General features: G+C 60.5%; 1 protein-coding gene across 4 annotated transcripts in view; it reads left to right on the top strand.

Moving 5' to 3' along the window:
* The window catches only part of KCNIP2 (potassium voltage-gated channel interacting protein 2), a 46,504-nt gene that overhangs the window by 9,887 nt on the left and 15,932 nt on the right, over nucleotides 1–20,685 (top strand). Inside the window, exon 1 of one of the 4 annotated variants that reach the window (XM_055721135.1) lies at nucleotides 10,856–11,073. The exons of 2 other annotated variants lie outside the window; for them this stretch is intronic. In XM_055721135.1, the coding sequence (XP_055577110.1) occupies nucleotides 10,986–11,073 (88 nt within the window). In that variant the 5' untranslated portion in view covers nucleotides 10,856–10,985. Of the gene's footprint in view, nucleotides 1–10,855; nucleotides 11,074–18,651; nucleotides 18,784–20,685 lie in introns of those variants that run through there. One more of the 4 variants, XM_005435147.3, reaches the window with a different exon arrangement.

Genomic DNA, 20,685 nt, shown 5'->3' with positions numbered 1-20,685 from the left:
AGAGGGCTGCCCCAAAGCAGCTCGGGGAGGAAGGAGATGGTGTTTAATATTTCAAAGTGACTCAGTGAAAACCTGATGCTCCCTGGGGCTGGTCGAAACCCAGCATCCCTGGGAAGGGGCCGGGACTGGGACTACCCCAGTCCAGTGTGAGCTGGAGAGGGGAGGCACTTCTGGGATGCCATCCATCAGGGTGAAGGAGACTTTCCCCCTCCCCATTGCCCACAGACCCGAGGGTCCTGCATCTGCCCTGGCCACAGCACTGGGACAGGGACACGGGTCCCAAGGGCTCCCCAGCTCCCCAGCCCCACACCACCCTGCACCTCCCTTGGTGCTGTTTGTTTTCTCAGCCCACCTAGCTGTAATTACAGCCTGCTGTCACTCTCCAGATAATATATCTTTCCTTTTATCACTGCTTAATTAAATAACTGTAGGGAAGTGAGGGGCTGGTAACCCCTTTTTTGCCAGCATGAACAGCCCGGTGGCATTGGGGAGGTCTCTCAGGGCTGGCGGAGGAGCTGGGTGGGGATGGCTGTGCCCTGGCTCAGGCACACAATTGAATGCAGGAGGGATGGAGTACTGATTTTATTGTTCATGGCCACAGCATCTCTGGCACAGACATTTCCAGGCCGTTCTGGAGGAGGTGCCCTGGACATGACCACCGTTGCCCTGTCTATAATTCCCCCCTCAGCTCAGAGCTGTGCCCACAGCCAGGCTGGGAGGGACGTGTGGGCAGGGTGCCCGCTGCCAGGCCAGCCGCCTCTGCCCACAATTAGTTGGTGCTAATGAGTGTCCCTGGCAGCTGCTGCTGGGTCAGTGAGCTCCTGCTGGGTATCTGCCAGGCGCTGCCCTCACAGGGCCAGACACTTGGGTCCCACTCCCAGCTCAGCAGAGCATCCTCAGTTGTGCCATTCATCCTCAGCATGGACATGGCTCCCTCTGCTCTCCCTCCATCCCTTCCCTCACCCCTCCACTGTCTCTCCGCCTTTGCACCTTCCCCAGGAGTCTGGTCCCAGTTTGGGCACCAGCAGTGGGGCACCTCCTGGTGCTGCCCCCATGTCTTGCTCCTTTGGATGCCACTTTCTCCCCATCCCAGCCACCCCACAAGGCGCTGTAACACTGGGAACGGCGTCTGTTATGACATCCTCAGGAGCAGAACGTGGCCCTGATTAAAATTATGTGGGCAGGGGCAGCAGAAGTGCTCCCCTGGGCACTGCCTGTCCTGCTGTGATGGATTGGGGAAAGGTCTAAACTGATGGGATTTCCATCTGCCTGAGACAAAGCGCTGCGCCAAGCTGCGGCAGGGTGGCCAGGCCCGGGTGGAGACTAATGAACATCCCCAAACTGTTGCCAAGCCCTGAGGTTTGCGTTTGCCTGCAGCGAGGAACAGGGTCTCTTTGCAGATGCGATCTCCTCCCTCGCAGCACCAAGTCCCCGTGCACCGAGCACCCGCCATGGATTGTGCAAGAGGCATCAGAAGCTGCGCTTGGTGTTGGTCCTGTGGAGGGTAAGGGCAGCTCTTTGCATGGGTGATGAGTTGTGCAACAGGTGAGGCTGGGGTGGCCTGGATAACGTCCCCTGTTTGGGGACTGGCCTCCGAGAGCTGTGGCTTGGAAATGATCAGTCTGAGGCTGGAGAGGTTTGGGGGACACGCTGGGGTTTTGTGGCAGGACGCTGTGGGGAGACGAGCTTCCTGCCTGCGCAGGGGTTGTGTGCAGGCAGGGGAACGTGGGGTGCCCTGCAGACTCAGGGTGCCTCTTCTCCTGGTGTGCTGCCTGTCCTCCTGCCTACCCTGGATTTGCAGCTCAAGACTGGCTTTGCACAGATCAAAGAATGGGGGCATCTCTCATCTCAGCTTACCTGGGTCTCGCCTGCCGCCCAGCTTGGAGCGTGGGGGGGATTTGGAGGTAATCTTTGCAGACGGGATGCTGCTGGCTAATTATAGTGGAACCTCTTCCTTCATGGGAACCACGGCAAATTGTCCCTCGAGCCCAGGCAGCGATGGTACAAATCTGCTGCTAATTAGACTTGAAAGTCCTCCCGTGAGCTAAGGCGCAGGATGGATATTTGATTATTAACATATTTATTTCTGAGCCTCTCAGCAGGTCTTGCACTGGGAGGCTGTACTCTCCCCCCGAGTAATTGCTGGGCACATTTATTCCTCTCAAGACTACTTGGGGGCTCCAGGGGAGGGGGAGCTGTTCAGCTCTGTGTGGTCTTTTTTGGGAGTGTCTCACAAAGATGAAGTGTGGAAAAGATATCTTGCTGATGCTGGGAAGGTCCCAGGTGGGAGCATGGGCCCCAGGCTCTCCTCTGTGCCTCCTGCCAGCCCTTCTGCTGGGTGAGATGCTCCTGACCCTTGTGCCCAAGCGGGAAGCCAGGGATGTCTTCTCCTACCTGCTCCTGGGCCCGTGGGCTCCAGGGTAGGGCAGTGGGGGGCTGAGGATGACCCAGCAGTGCAGAGCTGGTGCTGAGCTCTGCAGCCCAACCCAAAGCCGCCTGCCACGGCACCCCCAGGGAGAGCATCCCTCCCTCTGGTGGAGGCAGACAAACTGCAATGGAAACACTGCCTCTGAAACAACCAAAAATAGCATTTCTGTCCCCAAAATGTCAGTTTAAAAAAGCAGTCTCTGGGGGCCCCCTGGGCTGGCAGTGGGCTGAGCGGGTGCCCTGGAGATGCCAGGTGGGCGGCCCTGCTGCCCCGTGGGGCCGGGATTGCAGGACAGGGAGCTGGAGGGCTGAGCCATTGCTCAGGATACAGGTGGGGAGAGGGTCAGTGCTGGCATGGGGAGCCATCAGCCCGGCCATGGGCTGCGCAGTCTTGGGTTGAGGCTGGAGAAAGGTGCAGGTGGGCTGTGGGCTGTTGGAGGGGCAGTACTAATCTTGTACATCTCCCCTGCCCTAAGCCCCCCGGGTTCCCCCGCAGCCAGGTTGTCAGACATCCAGGGGTTTCAGGCTAGTGCTGGTGCTGTGTGCCTGGGGACAGGCAAGGAGCTGTGGGTCAGGACCTCAGCCCCATCTCCAGCATCGCTTTCCTCTCCTTCCCTGCCTTGTTGCTGCGTCTCCCTGTGCAGGAAGGCTCTGAGCCAGGGAACGTGGGGCAGGTGCCTTGTTGCAGCACTGGAGTTATTAATAGCAGCAAACACTTGGTCTTCAAGCCAAGTCCATCTTGGGGGAGATACCTGCTGTTTGAAGTATGTTTCCCCTCCCCAGGATCCCTTGGGTGCCTTCTCCCTCTCTGGCTGGGTGACTGAGTGTGCCCCACTGCCTGACCCACAGGCAGCCCAGTGCTGGCTGTACACATGGGAGCTGCAGTCACATCCCAACCCATCCCCACTGCGCTTCCTCCTGTCACCATGCTGAGCCGGAGCTGTTGGCGGCCGAGGGAGCACTGATTGCAAGGAAATTAGCCTAGTGCAGTCTCCCATTTATCAGAGGCCAACCTGTGCATGATTGCACGGGGCTTGTTAATTTGTCACCATCACTGTGGCTTGGTGTGGGGCAGTGAGTGTGGCTAGGCTGGAGGGATGCCGAGGGCCATGCCGTCCCCTGGAGCAGATCTGGGAGCGGAGCTGCCATCACTTGTGGCCAGGCTGAGATTTTTCCCAGCCTTGCAGTTCAGGAGACCCTGGTGAGGCTTGGAGTGGGACCTGGGACAGGCCTGTGGATGCAGGATGCTGTGCGGGGAATTGAACCCTTGCTGATCCCTGTGGGGTGCCATGGGCGTGGAACCGGGTGGGCATCTGAGGGGCAAAAAGATGCTGGTTCTATAAGGATAAGGAGATGCTGTGGCTGTGTTGTGCCCAGCATGAGCTGTGCACCCCCAGCTGGCAACATCCCCGCTTCCAAAAGCTGTGCTCTTTTAGGTCCTGGTGGCTGTGCTGCTCTCCTGCCCAGTATATCCTGGGTGCCCCCAACATTGCTGTGCTTTGCAGACCAAAAAAGCTCAGAAATGGCCCAGATGCTCCAGGCAGACTGTGGTGTCCTTAATTACTGCTGCAGTCTCAATGTGGACAGTCCTATGACCAGGGCCAGGCTCAGGGCCTGGCTCTTTTCCCTTCCCTGTGCCTCAGTTTCCCTGCAGATGTTGATGCTGGGTTTTGCCCTTCCTTTACAGGGTATGGAGGGTCTTGGGGTGCACCCCAGGAGCCTGGATGGGAGCCTGTCCCTCCTGACGTGTCCCCTCCTCCCCACCATTGCTACCCTACTCGTGGGGGCGATGAATTATTCATGCCCTGGCAGGCGGGGGTGTCTTGCTGCTGAGCACAGAGAGCTTTTCTGTGTAAATCCCTGAAATATTTAGCAGAACTGACTTAAAAAAATACAACTTGGGAGGAGTTAGTGCCTCAGCATAACCTGGAGAGCTGGGGGCCATCACAGGCAGTGATGGATGTACCAGGATGATCCTTGGGGGGCTCTGGCCCCAGTCGTTGCCCACCACCCACCACCCAAATTGCTGGTGAAGCGTACGTCTGACTGTCCAACCAACCACCAACAAGCAGGGTCTTTCTGCTTGTTTCGGCCATCAGATGATGGGGGTGCCCCCATCCTTTCCCTGCATTGCAGGGGTCCTTCGGAGCCTGGTGCTGGGCTCAGTCTGCTGGCTGGGGCATGTCCTCATCCCCAGGCCAGTGCCACCAGAGCCAGGCTGCTGCCTCATTGCCCACTGCGTGCTGGCTGCTGGCAGGTCGGCACTGCGGGACCGATGCACAGTGTTGGGCTGGGCTCCTTCCCTGGCAGTGCCTTCCCGAGCAGACGGATCACATCACATGCATTTTTTAACAAGATCCATCGGCTGAGAATGAGCCGAGCTGTCGTCGCAGGTTTGTGATCAAAGCCAGACGTGCCCTGGCAGCTCAGGGGAGGGTGGCCCTGCACGCCACCTCTCTCCATCACATGGCCTATTTATGGAGCTTTTATCCTGGCAGAGCAGGTTGGGGATCCAGCAGTGTCACAGGTTGCAGGTGTGTTGCCCCTGCATCCCTGGAGGTACTGGGATGGCCAGTGCCCTCCTGCCTGGCATGGTGTGGCGATTCCTGACCCAGCCATAATGCAGAGCTGGTGCTGCTGTTGGTCTTCATACACCTCAAAATTGTACCTTCTGCTGGGAGTCAGAGCAAGATGGGTTTGCTGGCAGCCAGGGTGAGGTAAGAAAGGATTTGTGCTTGTCCTGGGGTGTGTTTTGGGCCAGGTTCACAAGGGAGCAAGAGGAGGTAAGGGATGCAGGGAGTTGTAGCTGGCTTTGGATGATGAGGAGGCACGTGGAGCCTGATGGCTGTGCCACGGCAGGGCTGCTCTGTGAGGCAGCCTGGGCTGCCAGCAGCTCTCTCTTGGCCTTCACAAGAGTACCTGTTCATGGATGCTTTCTGCACCTCAGCAAGGCAGGAGCCATGTGCTGCCCGAGGCTTTGTACATCACAGGGCCAAACCCTGGAGCCTATGGCTGAAGGCACTGCGGGCTTATGGTTAAAGTACATTGTGCCTCCCAGGCTGCCTGTCCTGCTCTGAGCTTTCCTTCCACCTCCTTGCTCCAGTCCCCCTTGCCTCCCCCACCAGTGGGGTGGTGGGCACCTGCGGTGGGCCCATGCAGCACGGTTGTTCTGTGTTTCCCTCGGCAAGCACCAGCAGAACCTCCGGGCTGCACACCTGACAGCACATCCCATGTCTGAGCCGCTGCAAATCCTGCCTGCTAATAGCTATGCAAATTACCTCATTAGCTGCCTTATTTATTTTCTCTGGCATTGTGTTTTCAGCACTTCCCTGAGTCCAGGAGGCTGTGGGTCCCCAGGGCTGGAAGGAGCCAGGAGCAGCAGTGGGGACCCGCACGCAGGCCTGGCTGTATGGAGCTTTTCTCTGCGGATGGCAGCGGTGTTTGGCTCCCACGGAGCCACCTTCCCCAACGTGTGGTGTGTCTGGGACCAGGAACTCATGGCTCCTGCAGTCCTGGCTGCCAGGATGCCCCCCTCCTCATCCCTAGATGTGCCCTGGCTCTGGGGTGAGTCTTGCTGAGCCCTCCCTCCAGCCAGGGGCTGCCCTGTTCCCACCAAGCAGCCGTGGGTCTGGTATTGGTGGGATGTGTATGCCCTCCATCTCCCCGAAAAGGTGACAGCTGGATTTAGGGTACAGAGAGAACACGGCATCTGCCCAGTCCCTGCGGGCCTGAGTGGTGGCTTGAGGCCTGGCACAGGGCTGCAGGGTGCCCTGCATCCTTCCCACCCTGATTGCCCTTCCTCCTTGAGGGAGATGTTGGCAGATGCTGTTGTAGGGGTCTGCCCTCTGCCAGCCCCAGGATGACTTCAGTGAGCCCCCAGGTGCCCTGGTCAGGGTGGCCCTGGGCTGGAGCCCTGCTCTGGTCCTGCCCCTGGGGTGTGTAGCCCAGGCTGAAATACTTTGAAGCCCAGGCACCATCCAGGGCTGGCACAGGCAGGAATGGCCCCCCCAGCACCAGCCCAGCATGGTGCCCCTTGGGGATGTCCCAGGGTGTCCCTGCCCATGCTGGGTGTGCACACAAGCGTGTGGTTGTCTGCAAGGGTGGCTGTCTTCTGCTTGCATTTTCCAGGGTGATTCACATGCCCACAACACCTGTGACAGTGGGATGAGCTTGAACGGGCACCAGGGGACCCACAGACAAGTGCCAGCCCTGAAGACCTTGTTCCAGCCACCCAGGGGGCTTGTCTGTGCCGTGCTGAGCCACCTGCAAGCATTGTGTCTGCTCCCCTGCTTCTGTTTATCTTTTCTTTTCCCCATTCTCTTTGCGGCTGCGCTAATGAATATTTCATGGTCAGGAACCAGTGTGAATTCCCCTGGTGCTCCCTGCCCCCAGCGCGCCCGTGGCAGGTACCAGCCCAGATGCTGGTGGCATAGGAAGGATGTGTCTGCCAAGAAACCATCTCAGGAGAAGAGGACCTGAGCAAAGGAAGGAAGCAATGGCTCTGGTGTGGACAGCTGTGTTGTGTCCCCCTCCACAGTGGTGCTGTCACTGTCCCTTCAGCATGCAAAGGAGCGCCAGCGGATCGTGGTGGCTGTGCACGGGTGGCTGTCACGGTTCCCGTGTGTCCTTGAACACGCGTGCATGGCCTTCCTCAGGTGGCCACGCTTGCTGCGCGCTCCGACACAACCGCACGTGTCCCCTCCAGTCCCCCGTGTGCCATCAGCCGCCGCAGACGTCTGAATGAACCATGTCCCCGGCTCACCTCCCGGTGGCCCCGCCGCTGCCGCTGTGCTGTACCGGGGCTCCTCTTAGCGTCAGGCGGCAGCAACGGCACCGCGGCACGCGCACACCGTGGGCCCGCCCGGGGCACCGCGGGGACCGTGACACCGTGCGTGGGTCGCGTGGGCTGCACCGGTCATCCGGGGCTCCTGTGCGTCCAAGGCGGAGGTGCCCCGGCACAGCCCGCAGGCAAGCGGCAGGGATTTGGGTCAGGGAAGCGGTGGGCAGTGTTGGTCTCCAGTCTCCCTGAATTTGCCCTTTACACCCGACAGCAGGCAGCGGGGCCCAGTGCAGGCTCGGCACTGGGAGGTGTGGGGCAGCAGCTGCCCTTGCCAGAGCACATGGGGGGAACAGAGCTGGAAGCAGAGCCTGGAGCTGTGTTCTTCCTCCTCTCCATCGCACAGCTCCAGCGATGCTGTGTCCTCTTAGACACAGATGCTCTGGGGGCACAGGCTGGCTCAAAATATCCCTTTGGGATATGATGTCCTTTGCTGTGTGAGGCACTGTGGGGACTGGAGTTCCCCTGAGGATGGGGCAGGGGCTGGGGGACCACTGACCTCCTCGTTGGGGAAGCAAGTTTGGGAGAACCCCAGGGTGGGCAGCAAGATGGGAGGCTGGCGGCATGCACCCTGCAGTGGCACCTGTGGTGCCTGCAACCCAGGTGACATCGTCAGCAGGAAAGGTGGTGTAAGGGTGGGCTCAACAGCCCTGCTTTGCGGCTTGCTTGATTTCTGCTGGATTCCTGCTTGTCTTGTCTTGTCAGGGAGGAGGTGGGACAGTGACCGAGTGGCTTTGTTGCCCTTCTGCAAGGGCAAGATGTGCAGTCCCTGGTGCCTGCCTGGGGAGCATGTGCTCGGAGGGAGCCTTGGGATGGGAGCAAGCTCATGTCTCTGTGCAGTGCACCATCCTTGCAAAATACCTGCTGCAGGTTGCTGGGTGCAGGGGGAAAGGACAGCCCCTGGCTCAGCCCAGGTGGTCCCCATGAGATTTTGGGTCTGTGTCAGTGCATAGTGGCCTTTCTGGAGAGCCATGGGCCAGCCCAGAGGGGTGATGCTCTGTAAATCGCTCTTCAATTTTGGACTGGTTGTAGCACCTGGGGATCCTGGTGAATAGCCAAGCCTGGAGGTGGGGTAGGTGACATTGGTGCTGGGCTCTTCTCTCCCACCATGTCCCTGCAGGTTGACATGGGATGGACTACACAAGCTGATGGGTGTGGGAACATGAGCTCCCCTGTCCCACATGGCTATCGTGACCAGGGTGCACAGGATGACACATGCATCTCCTGCCTGCCTGCCGGGACATGCTGGGATGGAGCAGCTTTCCCAGCCAAGTGGGATCTGGCTTCCAAGTGGCTGGATTGTGGTTTTGGGATGAATCTGCAAACGTTGTTTGCTGTCACGTCCTGTGGGCTCTGGCACCCTCCTGTGGCTGTTATGCCACCTCTCCCGCATCCCAGTGGCTTTTAGGATGCTGCGACTGCCTTGGGCTGAGTTGTGCTGGCAGGTCCCCACGGTGATGCTGTGGAGCTGTCCCTCTCTCCCAGCAGGGGGGAGCTCTGTGTTTGCAGGATTTGGCTTTGTATCACACAGCTCAGGGGATCTGATCGTTGCAAGAAACTGTCCCAGTGTGTTTGTGTTGTGGGTCTGAGCCAGGAGCAGGGCTCCTGGATATTGTAGTTATCTAGGAGTTGCATGGAGTTATCTTTATAGATGAGGATCCTAAACCCCTAACCTATCCCCAGAAGGTGGCAGGGGGGGACTGTGCACTGCTGGCAGTCCCCAAATTTCTGAGCTTTTGGCTGAGGATGAGTGGTCCACAGGGTGTAGGTTCGGTCAGGGTGCGGCATTCACAGGCTGTCCTTACATCTGTGCCTCTGTGTCTGCTGAGCTTCCTGCTCTGCCTTGGCTGGCCTGGGCTGGCCCCTTTCCTCTGTGGGGTCAATGTCCCTTGCAGCCTTTCTCTGGCCCGGGGCTTTGTGGGTGTATTATTGTAGGGTGGCGAGTCCCCACTGTGCTGTGTTGTGCCTTGCTGTAGTGTGTCTCCAGACCTGGCTCAGTCCTGCAGTGACCAGTGCAGCATCCCCTGGTGCCTGTCCCCCCACCACCCTGGGACACTGTCCACCATGGGGTGTGTGTGGGTCACTGTCGGGGGCCAGGTCATAGCCAGCATAACAGACAGGGATGGCTTGGTTTGGAGGGGATGGCCCTTCTTTTAGGGACCAAGGGGTGAGGCTACCCCGTACCAACCCCTGAGGGTGCTCCTGCCCCTTCCTTTGGGGCTCCTTGTTGAGGCATTGGTAGGGACTGGGCAGGCGGACTTTTACTGGCTGGATAATGCCTGCACCCCCTTTCCCGTCCCTGAGGGAGAAGAAGCTATAATTTCCATCAGGTCCCTTTTTGTTCGCTTCCTCCCCCATTAATAAGAGATGAAGCTTATGAGATAATAGAGCCTAGATGGATGCAGAACTGAGAGAACCTGCTGGTGTGGGGTGTGGATGCGATGTAGAGAGGGAACTGCAGCTGGGAAAATGAGACTTGGGGAAGGGATGTTGTCTTAATTCGGCACAGAGCATCTCAGGCTGGCTCTGGAGCAGGGAAATCCCACCACCGCCATGCGCCAGACTCTCTTCTGGCTCTGACATACTGTGCAAGCTAGCAACTCACTGCCAGGCTGAGCTTTGGAGGGAGCAGCTCTCAGCCTGGGTGGTCTGGGACTGGGAGTCTGTCTCCTGTTCCTCCCGTCCTTGCACGGATCCTTGTCTCCTCCCCTGTGTGGAGCCGGTGGGAATGGATGCCCGGGATGCAGAATGCTCACCGTGCTGGAGGGCTGATGCTCGGGGATGCAGGATGCTTGCAGTGCTGGAGCGCTGTTGCCACAGGGATGCAGGACACTTGCAGCACTGGATTGTTGATGGCCGGGGATGCAGGACACACACAGCGCTGGCTGACTGGAACAGATAATTGATGCCTGGGGGTGCAGGATGCTCACAGCGCTCTGTAGTGGAAGCAGAGGGCTGATGCCCAAGGATGCAGGATGCTCTGGGTGCCGGCTCCCCTCCGGAAGGAGCATTCTTCCCTGCTCTTGGAGAGAGGCGGCCCTGGGATGCAGCAGTGCCTCATTGGTCAGCGGCACCTGTGGAGTCTGCGGGTTGCCATACCAACCTGCCTCTGGTTCCCGGCCAGCCGGGGCGTGAAGTGCCGGGTCGAGCTGGTGGCAAGGGGCGGACCTGGAGCCAGGGGCAACCCGAGGCTCTGCCAACCAGGGAGACATCCATCTGCCTCTCCCGAAGAGCTGGCTGGCACTGCTGGGCTCCCCAGCCCTGAGCATCCCCCTGCCACTACTCCCCACCTCTTCCTGCAACTTTGCTGCACGGAGGGGGCTGGTGGGCTGGCACGGCACTAGGGGGATCGCTCGGGCACCTCGCTCCCTCTCTGAGCCTGCGGTCAGCTTTTGTGAGCCTAAGCCCTGGGAGGGGCATCGCCACTAGTCCCCCGGCCCCTCTGGATTGCAGCCAGCCTGCACAGGAGCATCCCAGCACAAAACTTCCCAGCTGGCTGCCTGCCTCCTGGGAGCGGGGCCTGGCGGCTGCCGCGCTACCAGACACTGCCTGTGCCCTCTCCACTGGGCTGGACCTGCCGCCGATGCCCGCAGGCTTGCTACAGGCGAGGAAGGCTCGGTCCTCCCCCGGGCATCGCCTGCTGCTCGCAGGAGCTGGTGGGCTGTTTGCCAGCCGGGAGGGGGTACAGCTGGGTCCCTCCCCAGCGCTGTGAGCGGGAGCCATGAGCCACTGCCAGCAGCGCTGCAAGAGGCAGCTGGGCCGGGTGATCCGCTTCTTCTACCAGTTTGTCACCGGGACCCTCTCCCAAGGTAGGTGCTGCTCTGGAGGGCACAGGGGCTCTGTTCTGTGGGAGGGGGTCTCTGTCTGGTAGGCTCTGTGGGGTTATTTGGGGAGGGGATGAAATGCTGTTTAGGTGCTGAGCAGTGCTGAGCGATTCAGCTCCAGGTGCAGGAGTTGCACTGGTCTCCATGTGGGGCAAAGCTGGAAATGCTTATGGGAGTCAACGAGAGCCCCTGAAGGTCCCCTGTGGACCTGGCGTGACAGGAATGTTTTATTATAATAATGTCCCCATTATAATGGGGAGGGGACTGGTGTAGAGTGGAATGTGGAAAAACTGCTGTGCAAATAAATTGCAGCTGCTCCGACCCTTCCCTGCCATGCCAGGCATCAGCCTCCTCTGAGGCCAGGGCTGCACCCTCCATCCCTCCGGCTGGAGAAGCCCTGGGTGTGCCCACGGGCTGGGGCAGGGACACACCCTGGTGCCCGCATCCACCCGTGCTCGTATCCTGGGATGCCACCTGGTACTGGAGCTGCTTGCCGTGTGCTCCCGGTTTGCTGTCACAGCCGTACCAGGACCTGCATCCCTCTGCCAGCCCTTCTGTGGCCCAGCCAGCTGGCCAGGACCCTCTCTCCTGGGTTTGAGCCCAGAGCCACCTTCTGACTCAAATGGACACATCTTGGAGGGGTTGTCATGTGCCTGTGTGTTCTGGGATCCTGGGTGCCCTGCTTCTGTCCCTGTCCCTGTGCCCCCATGCTGGAGGCTGGTTGCCCTCCCCATGGGGATCCTGAGGCTGCCCCTCTGGGCTACGATGGTGCTGGGGAGAGATGCGCCGTGCCGGGAGCATGGGGAAGGCCTTGTTGGGCCAATGTGGCACTGTCACACCTTGGAGCGGGGCTGGGACTTGCACCGCCTTCACCAGGACCCAGCCTCCCCAAAAAAATTATCCCAGGCTCTGTCCCCTGCTGACCCAGAGGAGCCCCTGGGTCTCCCCGGCCTGCACCCATCCCTGGGGCCAGAGGATGGTGGGGGCAGCCTGTGGATGTTCTTGGCGCAGCACAGGGGGCTGGGACATGGAGCAGTATTTGCCCTGTGGGCCGTGCCCAGCTGCCATGCCACCTCCCTACCCGTGGGGACCTGACCCCTGCGATGGAGGGTCCCCCCACAGCGGGGCACAGTCCCCCATGCCCAGCAGCGTGCCAGGCTCCAGAGGCTGTGTGTGCCTACAGGCAGCGCTGGGTCCATCCCCGCTAGCTGGCTCCATCAGGAATGGGCCAGCTAGCCCGGCATGGAGGGGACAGAGGATGAGTCAGCTGAGTCTGGCTCCGGGTGTGAGTGTCAGAGCTGCAAGTCGTGGAGTGGGGTGGGAAGGGGACCTTGGGGTGCTCCCATCCCCATCACCTGCAAGGATGTCCTGCAGGTCTTTGTTCTGCTGTCCTTGGCTTTGCAGCTGGGCACTGTGGGGCTGGATCTGTAGCGAGTGTCCCACTGGGACTGGGTCTCTGGGCTGGCCATGTGTGGCGCTGGGCAGCCCCAGGGGTGCTGCCCATGCAACCCTGCTGGGTGTGTATGGGGCTGTGATGGGCGTAGAGGGTACGGCTGGTAGTTGGGCACCAGCTACCACTGCTCACCCTCTCCTTGGTGTACTCCCATGCTCTGGGACAGGCTGAAGTGGGGTGAAATCCAGAGCCAGGCAGCTCTGTGCCCTGCTAAGGCTCAGAGCCTGGGATTGGGAGTGGGATGTGGGGCTTGCACAGGCTTCTCCCCTCTGCAGCAACCCCTCCTCCCCAGCCGCCACTTCAGTCCATGTGGCACATGAGTCACCAGGATGCTGCCCCCATCCAACCCCTGTCCTCCCCCGTCGGCCCCTTTTGGAGAGCAATGAGCCCCTCTGCCCTCCCTGCATAGGTGAAGGAGGTCCTGTGGAGCTCACCACAGAGGGCCCTGGGTGCCTGGCCAGGCGCGCCCCGGGGTGGGGTGCCCTCCTGGCTGGGTTCCCTGGGGAGCTAGCCAAGGACGGGTCGCCGATGGGGGGGAAAGAGAAATGACTCAATCAATTAACCAGATTAAAACTGTGACTTCATCTCCCAAAAATAGCATTTCGCCAATATTTTAATGTGCTTATTAATAATCTGCTCGCGCTCTGATTAGCAGCAAGGTAATAAGGGATCAGCTGTAACCTAAATTTAACTCTCCCTAATGGATGATGGCCCCGAGAACCAAAAAAAAGGAGAGGCTCCTATCCATCAGGCTGGCCCCTGCAATGGGTCGACAGTGCCCAAGTGGCCTGGGCAGGTGCTGCCCAGCTGAGCCCAGGGACTATCACCTCTGCTGTTGCCCAGCGGTCCTATAGCAGATTTTGGGGGGATAGTGCCCTGGCATCCTGCAGCACCAAACTAGGAGCACCCTAGGGGCAGCCACAGGGGTGGCTCCCAGGCAGGGCAGTGCCTGGCCATGGTCAAGGTGCATGGTCCCCTCTGGAAAAGACAGGTCCCTTGGTGATGGGTGACTGCCCTGCTCCCTCCCCATTTGCTCCCATCCCACAGCAGGGGACAGTCCCCCATGCCCAGGTGCTGGCAGTGCTGGGAGGATGGGGACAAGTACCAGCTACCTGGCTGTGGGTGTTGCCCTGTGCATGCCTGTGGCATGGAGCTGCTTTTTGGGCAAGAAAACATGCTCCTGGGCACTTTTATTTATACCCGGCTGGTGGCTGGTGGAACGGTTCATTTTGGCCAGGTCGCAGAGCTGCACTGCTGCCAGCACCAGAGAGCCGGGGCGGGGGTGGCTGCGTGAGGGATGTTTCACGGCTGTTATTGTCACAGCCCAAGCTGGGACAGGCAGCGTGGACTCAGTGCCAACCTGGGCTGCCCATCTTGGCGCAGCTGTACCTGGGGCAGCATTACAGGGTCTGCTGCCCTCCCCAGCACTGAGCCACGGGTACATGCTGGGGACACTTTGCCACCCTGTCCTGTGTCCCCTGTGAATGCTCAGAGCAGCCAGTCTTGCAGGAGAGAGAAGAGAGGAGAGGAGAGCCCTGAATGCCTGGGTTGTGTGCCCTGAAATGGGCACAGCTGGGATGATGCTGGGCTCCTCACCCTACACCTGGGTGGCCACCTCCCCTGGCAGTAGATGCAGAGGTGGGGATGAGACATCTTGTATGAAAAAGGTGTCAGGGTGAAACGCTTTGGTCCAGCATCTTCCCCAGCTGCGTGTCCCACAAGGTGGCTGATGGGGCTGCGATGTGGTCCAGGGACTGGAGGTGTCTCAGGCACGGGTGCAGCTAATCCCGTGGGGTTTGGGGTGTGTGAGGAAGTGTGCCCAAACCCACAGTGGCACTGCCCAAGTGCACCTGGCATTGCAGAGCAGGAACCGGGCTGGTCGGCTCTGACTCCAAGCTGAGAAAAGTGGATGCTGATCCCAGGCATCCCTGGGAGGTGCTGTGCTGGGGCACAGGGAATGAGATGCCAGCACCTCTCTGCCCGACCCAGCTCTCTGAGCCAGCAGGGCTGCAGAGACACCTTCCCTCAAGGCCCGGTGTCTGGAGCAAGGACAGGCACAGGCATCTCGGTGGAGATCCTGGCATCCACCAATCCTGGGCTGCAGCACCATTCCCTGGAGGGCCCCATTTCCAGGACTCCCAGCTCCTCCTGTGGGGTGGCAGCGAGGGGCTGAGCTGTGAAGGTCCCGGGGTCATCAGTGAACTCAGAGCAGCCATCAGGCTGTGGCAGTGCCTTGCTGGCCCCATGGCATGGAGATGCAGCCACATGTGTAGCGAGCCCCATCTGTTCTCTGCCCCCTGCTTCCTTCCCCTGGCTGATGGTGCCACTCTCCCCCCGGGCCGGGAGGGTTATTTTTAACTGTTTGCCATGTGCTGCCTGAGCACAATTAAGGTAATTGGTTTGGGAGCCTGGCTCTCACACAATGCTCCCAATTACTTGCCTGCCTGCCCGTGCGGCCCCCCGCCTCCCTGCCCGTGGTGGCCGGCTCCTCCGGCGGGCCGGGACAGGGCTGCCCCAGATAGCGTGGCAGGACTGGGCAGGGGGCGCGAGCAGGCACAGGGGATGGAGCCATGGAGAGGACATCCCTGCACAACGACAGCCTGCTCTACGCCTCCCTGATTGCCATCCTCCTTCTCATCTCCTATTGGTTCACCACCCGCTGCTTCAAAATCATCAGCGGCATTGAAGGTACGGGGTTGGGGACATGGGGGGACAGGGTGATGCTGGCCTGTCCTGTCCCTTCCACAAGCCAGGTGGCGAGGAAAGCCGGGCGCTTGGTGTCGGAGAGCGGGATGGGAGACCCCCTCTCTGGGACACCTCGATCTTCTCCTCAGTCACTTTATTTGTTTCTCCTGGCCCTAGTCCTGCTCCACCATGTGGGAGAGCAGCCAGTGGCAGCCATGGCCAAGCCACGACACTGCCCAGGGCTGCTCCGGGGTTATCCAGCTCTGCCATGCTGCTGGTGTCTGGGTACCGCTGCCCCTTGCTGCGGGATGTGGATGCAGATGGGGTCCGCAGTGCCTCCCCCACTGTGGGGGTGCCCGGTGCCGGTGCTGGGGACTCAACCTGCATTTTGGGGCTCTTGGTCCCTTTGGGCATGACCTACATCTTTGCTCCTCAGCTGGTGTGTTGGGGAGCTCTGGGATGTGGTAGGGGTCCTGGGGTCCCGGTGAAGAGTCTCTCCGAGCCATGCTGCAGTGGGATGTGTGTGCTGGGGGCTTTGCAGGGTGAGACCCCCAAGGAGAGGAGCAGGCAGGAGAGGTGGCACCAGCACCATGTGTCTGGGGATGTGCAGGGTGTCTCCTGCCCAGGGCGTACGTTTCTCCATCCATCTGCGTGACCTCTCCCTGAATGGCTCAGCCAGGGCCTCATGGCTCTTCCCGTGGCATGGCCAAAGGCTGGCTGGCTGCAGGGGCGAGGAGCCACCCCTGGGAGTGATGCCCCTTGGTGTGGGACGGGGGGCAAAGCCCTGTCCCACTTCTCATGGGGTGTTTATGTTTCGGATGGCCTTTCGAGCATCCTTTGCAGGCAGCTGCATGAGTGAGCCCCATGTGGGGTTCTGTGTGTCTCCTCCATCCTGAGGGCAGGTCCAGCTGGAGAAGCATCCCTTGGGACCTGGGAGAGCTGAGGAGGTGGTCCCCTGACACCCCCAGCCTGTCTGGAGCTACCCTCAGTGGGAGGGAATGTGCTCTGGGCAAGAAACCCTGGTGACTTTGCGAGTGTTGGGAGCTGGACTCTGGCATGGTGTGTGGCGCTGGGACATGGGACTGGCACCGGGTGCCTGTGCTGATCCTGGTGGGATCGTGTGTTGTGCTGGCAGTGAACAGTGGAGGGCTTTTATTAATGGCTCCAGCGTGGAAATGAATAATCCTGACATACTGGCCAGCGGGTGATGTATTGCTGCTCCGCCGGGGAGGCCGGCTGGGACAGGACAGGCATGACGGCAGGTGGGGAAGCTGTCACTTGGTGGCTGACCTGCTGCTGCACCCTTTGGCCCCAGCATCCCACAACGCTGGTAGAGACATGCTAGGTGCTGATGACGGTCTGCTCACATGGGCTGAGCAGGTTCGCTTTGCAGAGGGGCTGCCCCAAACCCTCTTTGCTGGGACAAGTCCTGGCTCAGGCTGGAAGGGCTCCTCTACCGCTGTGTCTGGCCAAGATTAGATTGCATAAATAGCTCCATGGCGTGTGGAACAGGCATCGGCCCTGGGAGCAGCTGGATGCTTGAGGAGAGGATGGATTGCAGCTGGGGCTCAGCAAGAAAAATGGCTTTAAAAATGCAGTTGATGTCAGTGGGAAACTTCCTTCTGGAGTGCAACAGGTCTGTGTCACCCTGTCGCTCGGGGGCAAAGCTGGGAGCCAGCCAGGTGAAATCCAGGCTCAGTGCCTGGAAACTCACCTCTTTCCAAGAAAAGGAAATGTCAGGTCTGAAAACTTCCAGCCTGAGGGATGTTTCCCCAGGGAGGACTTACAGCTCTCTCCCCAAGCCGCCTCTGATGCATCGCTGGCACCTTCTGCTGGCATCACAGCCTTGTGAGCACGCCCCAGGCAGGCAGAAGATGCTGAGCCTGGTGGCAAGGAGCCACTAGATAGCCAAGCCATGACATGACCTGGGACTGAGCCACCAGCCCTCTCCATCCCCTGCCAGGGGACAAACCTGCAGCCTCCTAGGCTGGGAATGGGGGCCTGGGGGCTGGTGTGGGGCAGCCCTGCTGGGAGCTCTTGCCAGCGTCAGCCAGCACCTCTCCCACCCTTTTCCCCCGTAGGTGTCCCAGGGTGATGTTTCTTCCCCTTGGTGACATATTTACCCCTGCCCCAGCACAAAGACAACAGGGAGGAAAAGGAACTTTCTGCCCCGGTCCTGTCTGCAGGGCCCTTTGTGGGGACAGGAGGGTCCTGGAACCACCCCAGCTGCACCTGGGGCAGCCAGCCTTGCTTCTGGAGGGGACAGGGCAGGGTGGGGGACAGCAATAGTATGGGGGCAGCCCTGCTCCCTTCCTGCCACACTGGTGCCGAGTTTGGACTGGTCTTGCATCATGCCCCATGTGGGACTTGCCCACCTGGGGATGGGCAGTGCCAGAGGCATCCCCAGGGAAAGCTGTGCACCCCAAAGGGTGCTGAGCCCTGGTGATGGGGCAGGGACCGGTGGGGCACCTGGCTCCCAGGTTGTCCCTGTGGCCTGTGATCGAGCAGCCAGGCAAGGGCTGGGATGCTGTTTTAAAAAAAACCATAGGAGCTAAATATAGCCCCGTTAGCTGTGCGTGGATGTGTGCCCCAGGCATGCGGACGCCTGTGTTTGCCCTCTGCCTCCAGCTGCTGCGTGACCTTGACTGGGTCCCTTGGTCCTGCTGGGTTCCCAGCCCCTGTGTACCCTCCTCTCCTGCCTATTGCTGCACTGCCTGCAGGTCTGGCAGTGTCTCAGGCATCCTGCATCACAGCCTCCGCTCCCGGCCCAGCCCTGCTTCCCGGCCCCCCTTGGCTCTCAGCGGGATGGCCTGACCCATCTGCCTGCTTGGAAATGGGGCAGCTGGACCTGTTGCCCCAGACCCTCCCCAGGAGAGGTTTGTGGGGACCTTGGGGTGCTCAGCCGTGGTGGTCCCCATGGGGCAGTCATGCCTGTGGGGCGCAGAGGACAAGTCTGAGTCATTCCATCCTGGATGTTTAGCCAGTGCCCAGCGTCCTGTCCCTCCCCATGTACCCCCCTGGGAACGGAGTGCCTTTTAATATCTGTGGCCCGTTTCCTTAGCAACTGCATTAAGCAAATCGATGGAGGTGGTGTCATTGGAATGGGAGGGCATGCCTTCTTTCCCCCCCCAGCTCCCCCATCCCCGCCACCCCCCCCACGCCTCCCTCCACTTGGCCTCTCTCCGCTCTTACTCGCAGGCACGGCCGTGCTCTGCCTGGGCTCTCAGCTGGGGCTCCTCTAGCTGCCTGCCACAGCCCTGTGCTGAGCCCTTGCTTGTCCACAGCTGATGACAGCCCCCCCCAAGTAGAGGGGTGACAGCCAGTCCCCCCTTGGGGACAGAAGCAGGGGTCCCTGGGGATGCGTGGTCCAGCGGCCATGGCGCTGGGGTGAGGGGGCTGCACGACTGTGGTGGGGAGGGGGTGGGAGGGTGTAGGGCCATGAGACACCCCCACCATGAACCTGGAAGGCCTTGAGATGATCGCGGTGCTGGTGGTCTTGGTCCTCTTCGTCAAGGTGCTGGAGCAGTTTGGCCTCTTCGAGCCCGTGTCCTTGGAAGGTAACGGGCGTGGGCGGTGCTGGCTCCTCTGGGGACACGGCGGGGCAGGCGGTGGGTGTCTAGAGCTGCCCCAAGGATGCTCTGAGGCTGCTGCATTCACGGGAGAGTCCTGGGACATGGTGTCTGTCTGCTGCTTGTAGGGGAGTAGGAAGAAGGAGCAGGGTGTCCTGCCTGCTGCGTGCAAGGTCCCAGTGGCTGGGGACATGGGGAGGGGACAGGACTGGCAGGGTGTCTGCTGCACAGTGGTGACTTTGATGTGTGCTGGGGTGCTGTGGGCTGTGACTGTGTGTGAGCATGCAAGTGGGCACCAGGGTGTTTTCCAGCACCTCTACAGGAGCAAGGTGTCCCCAGGGACCGTGGTCACCTCACCCTGAACATGCACCAGCCTGCAGAGGAGCCAGGCCTGGGCAGGTTGGGTGCCTGCTGCGCTTCCTGCTCCTGGCTCTCCCCAGGGCCCCCTGTGGCCCTTGGGCAGGGTGGGGGGACACAGGGGGTGCTGCCCGGATGGTGATGGGCCATGTAAGGTGCTGATGGCGCGTGTGGGGCATGCTTGGCAGAGCCCAGATCCACTCAAGAGACTCTGTGTGGTGGGATGGAGGTCAGGACCACTTGTCCAGGTGCTCCCTAGACTCCCAGGGGTGATGGTTGTGAGAAAGGTCCCCCAGCCCTGCCCAGACCCTGCCCATGCCTGCAGATGCCCATCTGAAGGATGCTACAGCCTGCCCAGCCCCGGGTGTTGGGGCACACACAGGGTGAGGAGGTGACGGGCAGTTTGCCTGGTTCACTGATGCTCCAGGATGCTCTGCTCCGATTCTGCAGCGCTGGCTCCTGCACAAGCTGGGTGCAGCAGTGAATGCCGGCTCCCCTCCACAAATGATGCCAGGGCACCCCTGGGCAGCAGCTGTGGTCAGCTGTGCCTGGGGGTGGGGAGGAGGGGGAAGACTGGGAGGGGGGATCTCTCCCTCTGGTCCTGCGAACCTGCTAGTGGGACAGGAAAGCATGGTGGGTGGAAGCTTCCATTGCTGCTTAACTGCTTGCTTTGTCCTTGTGCTCCAGTGGCAGTGCTGCTGCCTGGATCATGCCAGGAGGGAAACTGAGGCAGGGCTGAACTAACTGCCACGCATCCTGCCTGTGAGCCCTGGAGGGGGGGCACACTGACTGTGCCCAGGTTAAACCCTCCCTCCCCAGTTCTGCTGACGATCTGGGAGGTGCCTCCCCCAGACCCTGCTTTCCCCCCTTGCGTGTGCTTTTGCTTCCCCGTGCAGCTGCCCAAAGCTTTGGACCGAAGTCGGTGGCATTGATTGCAGCTGCTCTGCAGCATGCTGGCTCCCAGCGACGGTGGAGAGGGGGGAGGCAGAGAGCCCTCTGGCCCCTGCAGCAATCCTGCTGAGGGGTGCAGGACAAGGCAGGGCCCCCCTTGGCCTGTGTGGCTGCTCCTTGCCTGGGCCATGCTCCTCCGTCCCCTGGGGCATACTCCTTGCCCCCTTGCAAGTGATTTTACTCTGGCCTGGGCCAGGGCAGGAGGTTGGAGATGGGGTGTCCTGTGTCCAGCCTTGTCCCTGTCAGCCTGCTCCCCTTCAGAGGAGACTGGGATGGATGGTGGCATGCTTGTCTCCAGTGAAGGGGGCCTTGCTGCCAGTTGTCTCTCAACCCCAGGAGCACATGGTGTCACTGTGCAGGGTGGGGAGGCACAGCTTGCCCTGTCCCACTCCACCTGCATCCCCATGGTGGGGAGATGTGGGTCCCTCTGGCCTGGATGGAGATTCACCACAGCTGTGGCAGTGGGACTGAGACCCAGGTGACCCAGATGGGCAGCAACTGCTCTCATCACAAAAGGTGCCTGGAAGAGAGGGAAATGTGTTGCTGAAGGGGCAGAATTTGGCTGAGGTTAAGCTGAGCCCT

The sequence above is a fragment of the Falco cherrug genome, chromosome 9 (genome assembly GCF_023634085.1).
Source record: "Falco cherrug isolate bFalChe1 chromosome 9, bFalChe1.pri, whole genome shotgun sequence".
NCBI lineage: Eukaryota > Metazoa > Chordata > Aves > Falconiformes > Falconidae > Falco > Falco cherrug.
This window is presented reverse-complemented; position numbering and strand designations above follow the sequence as displayed.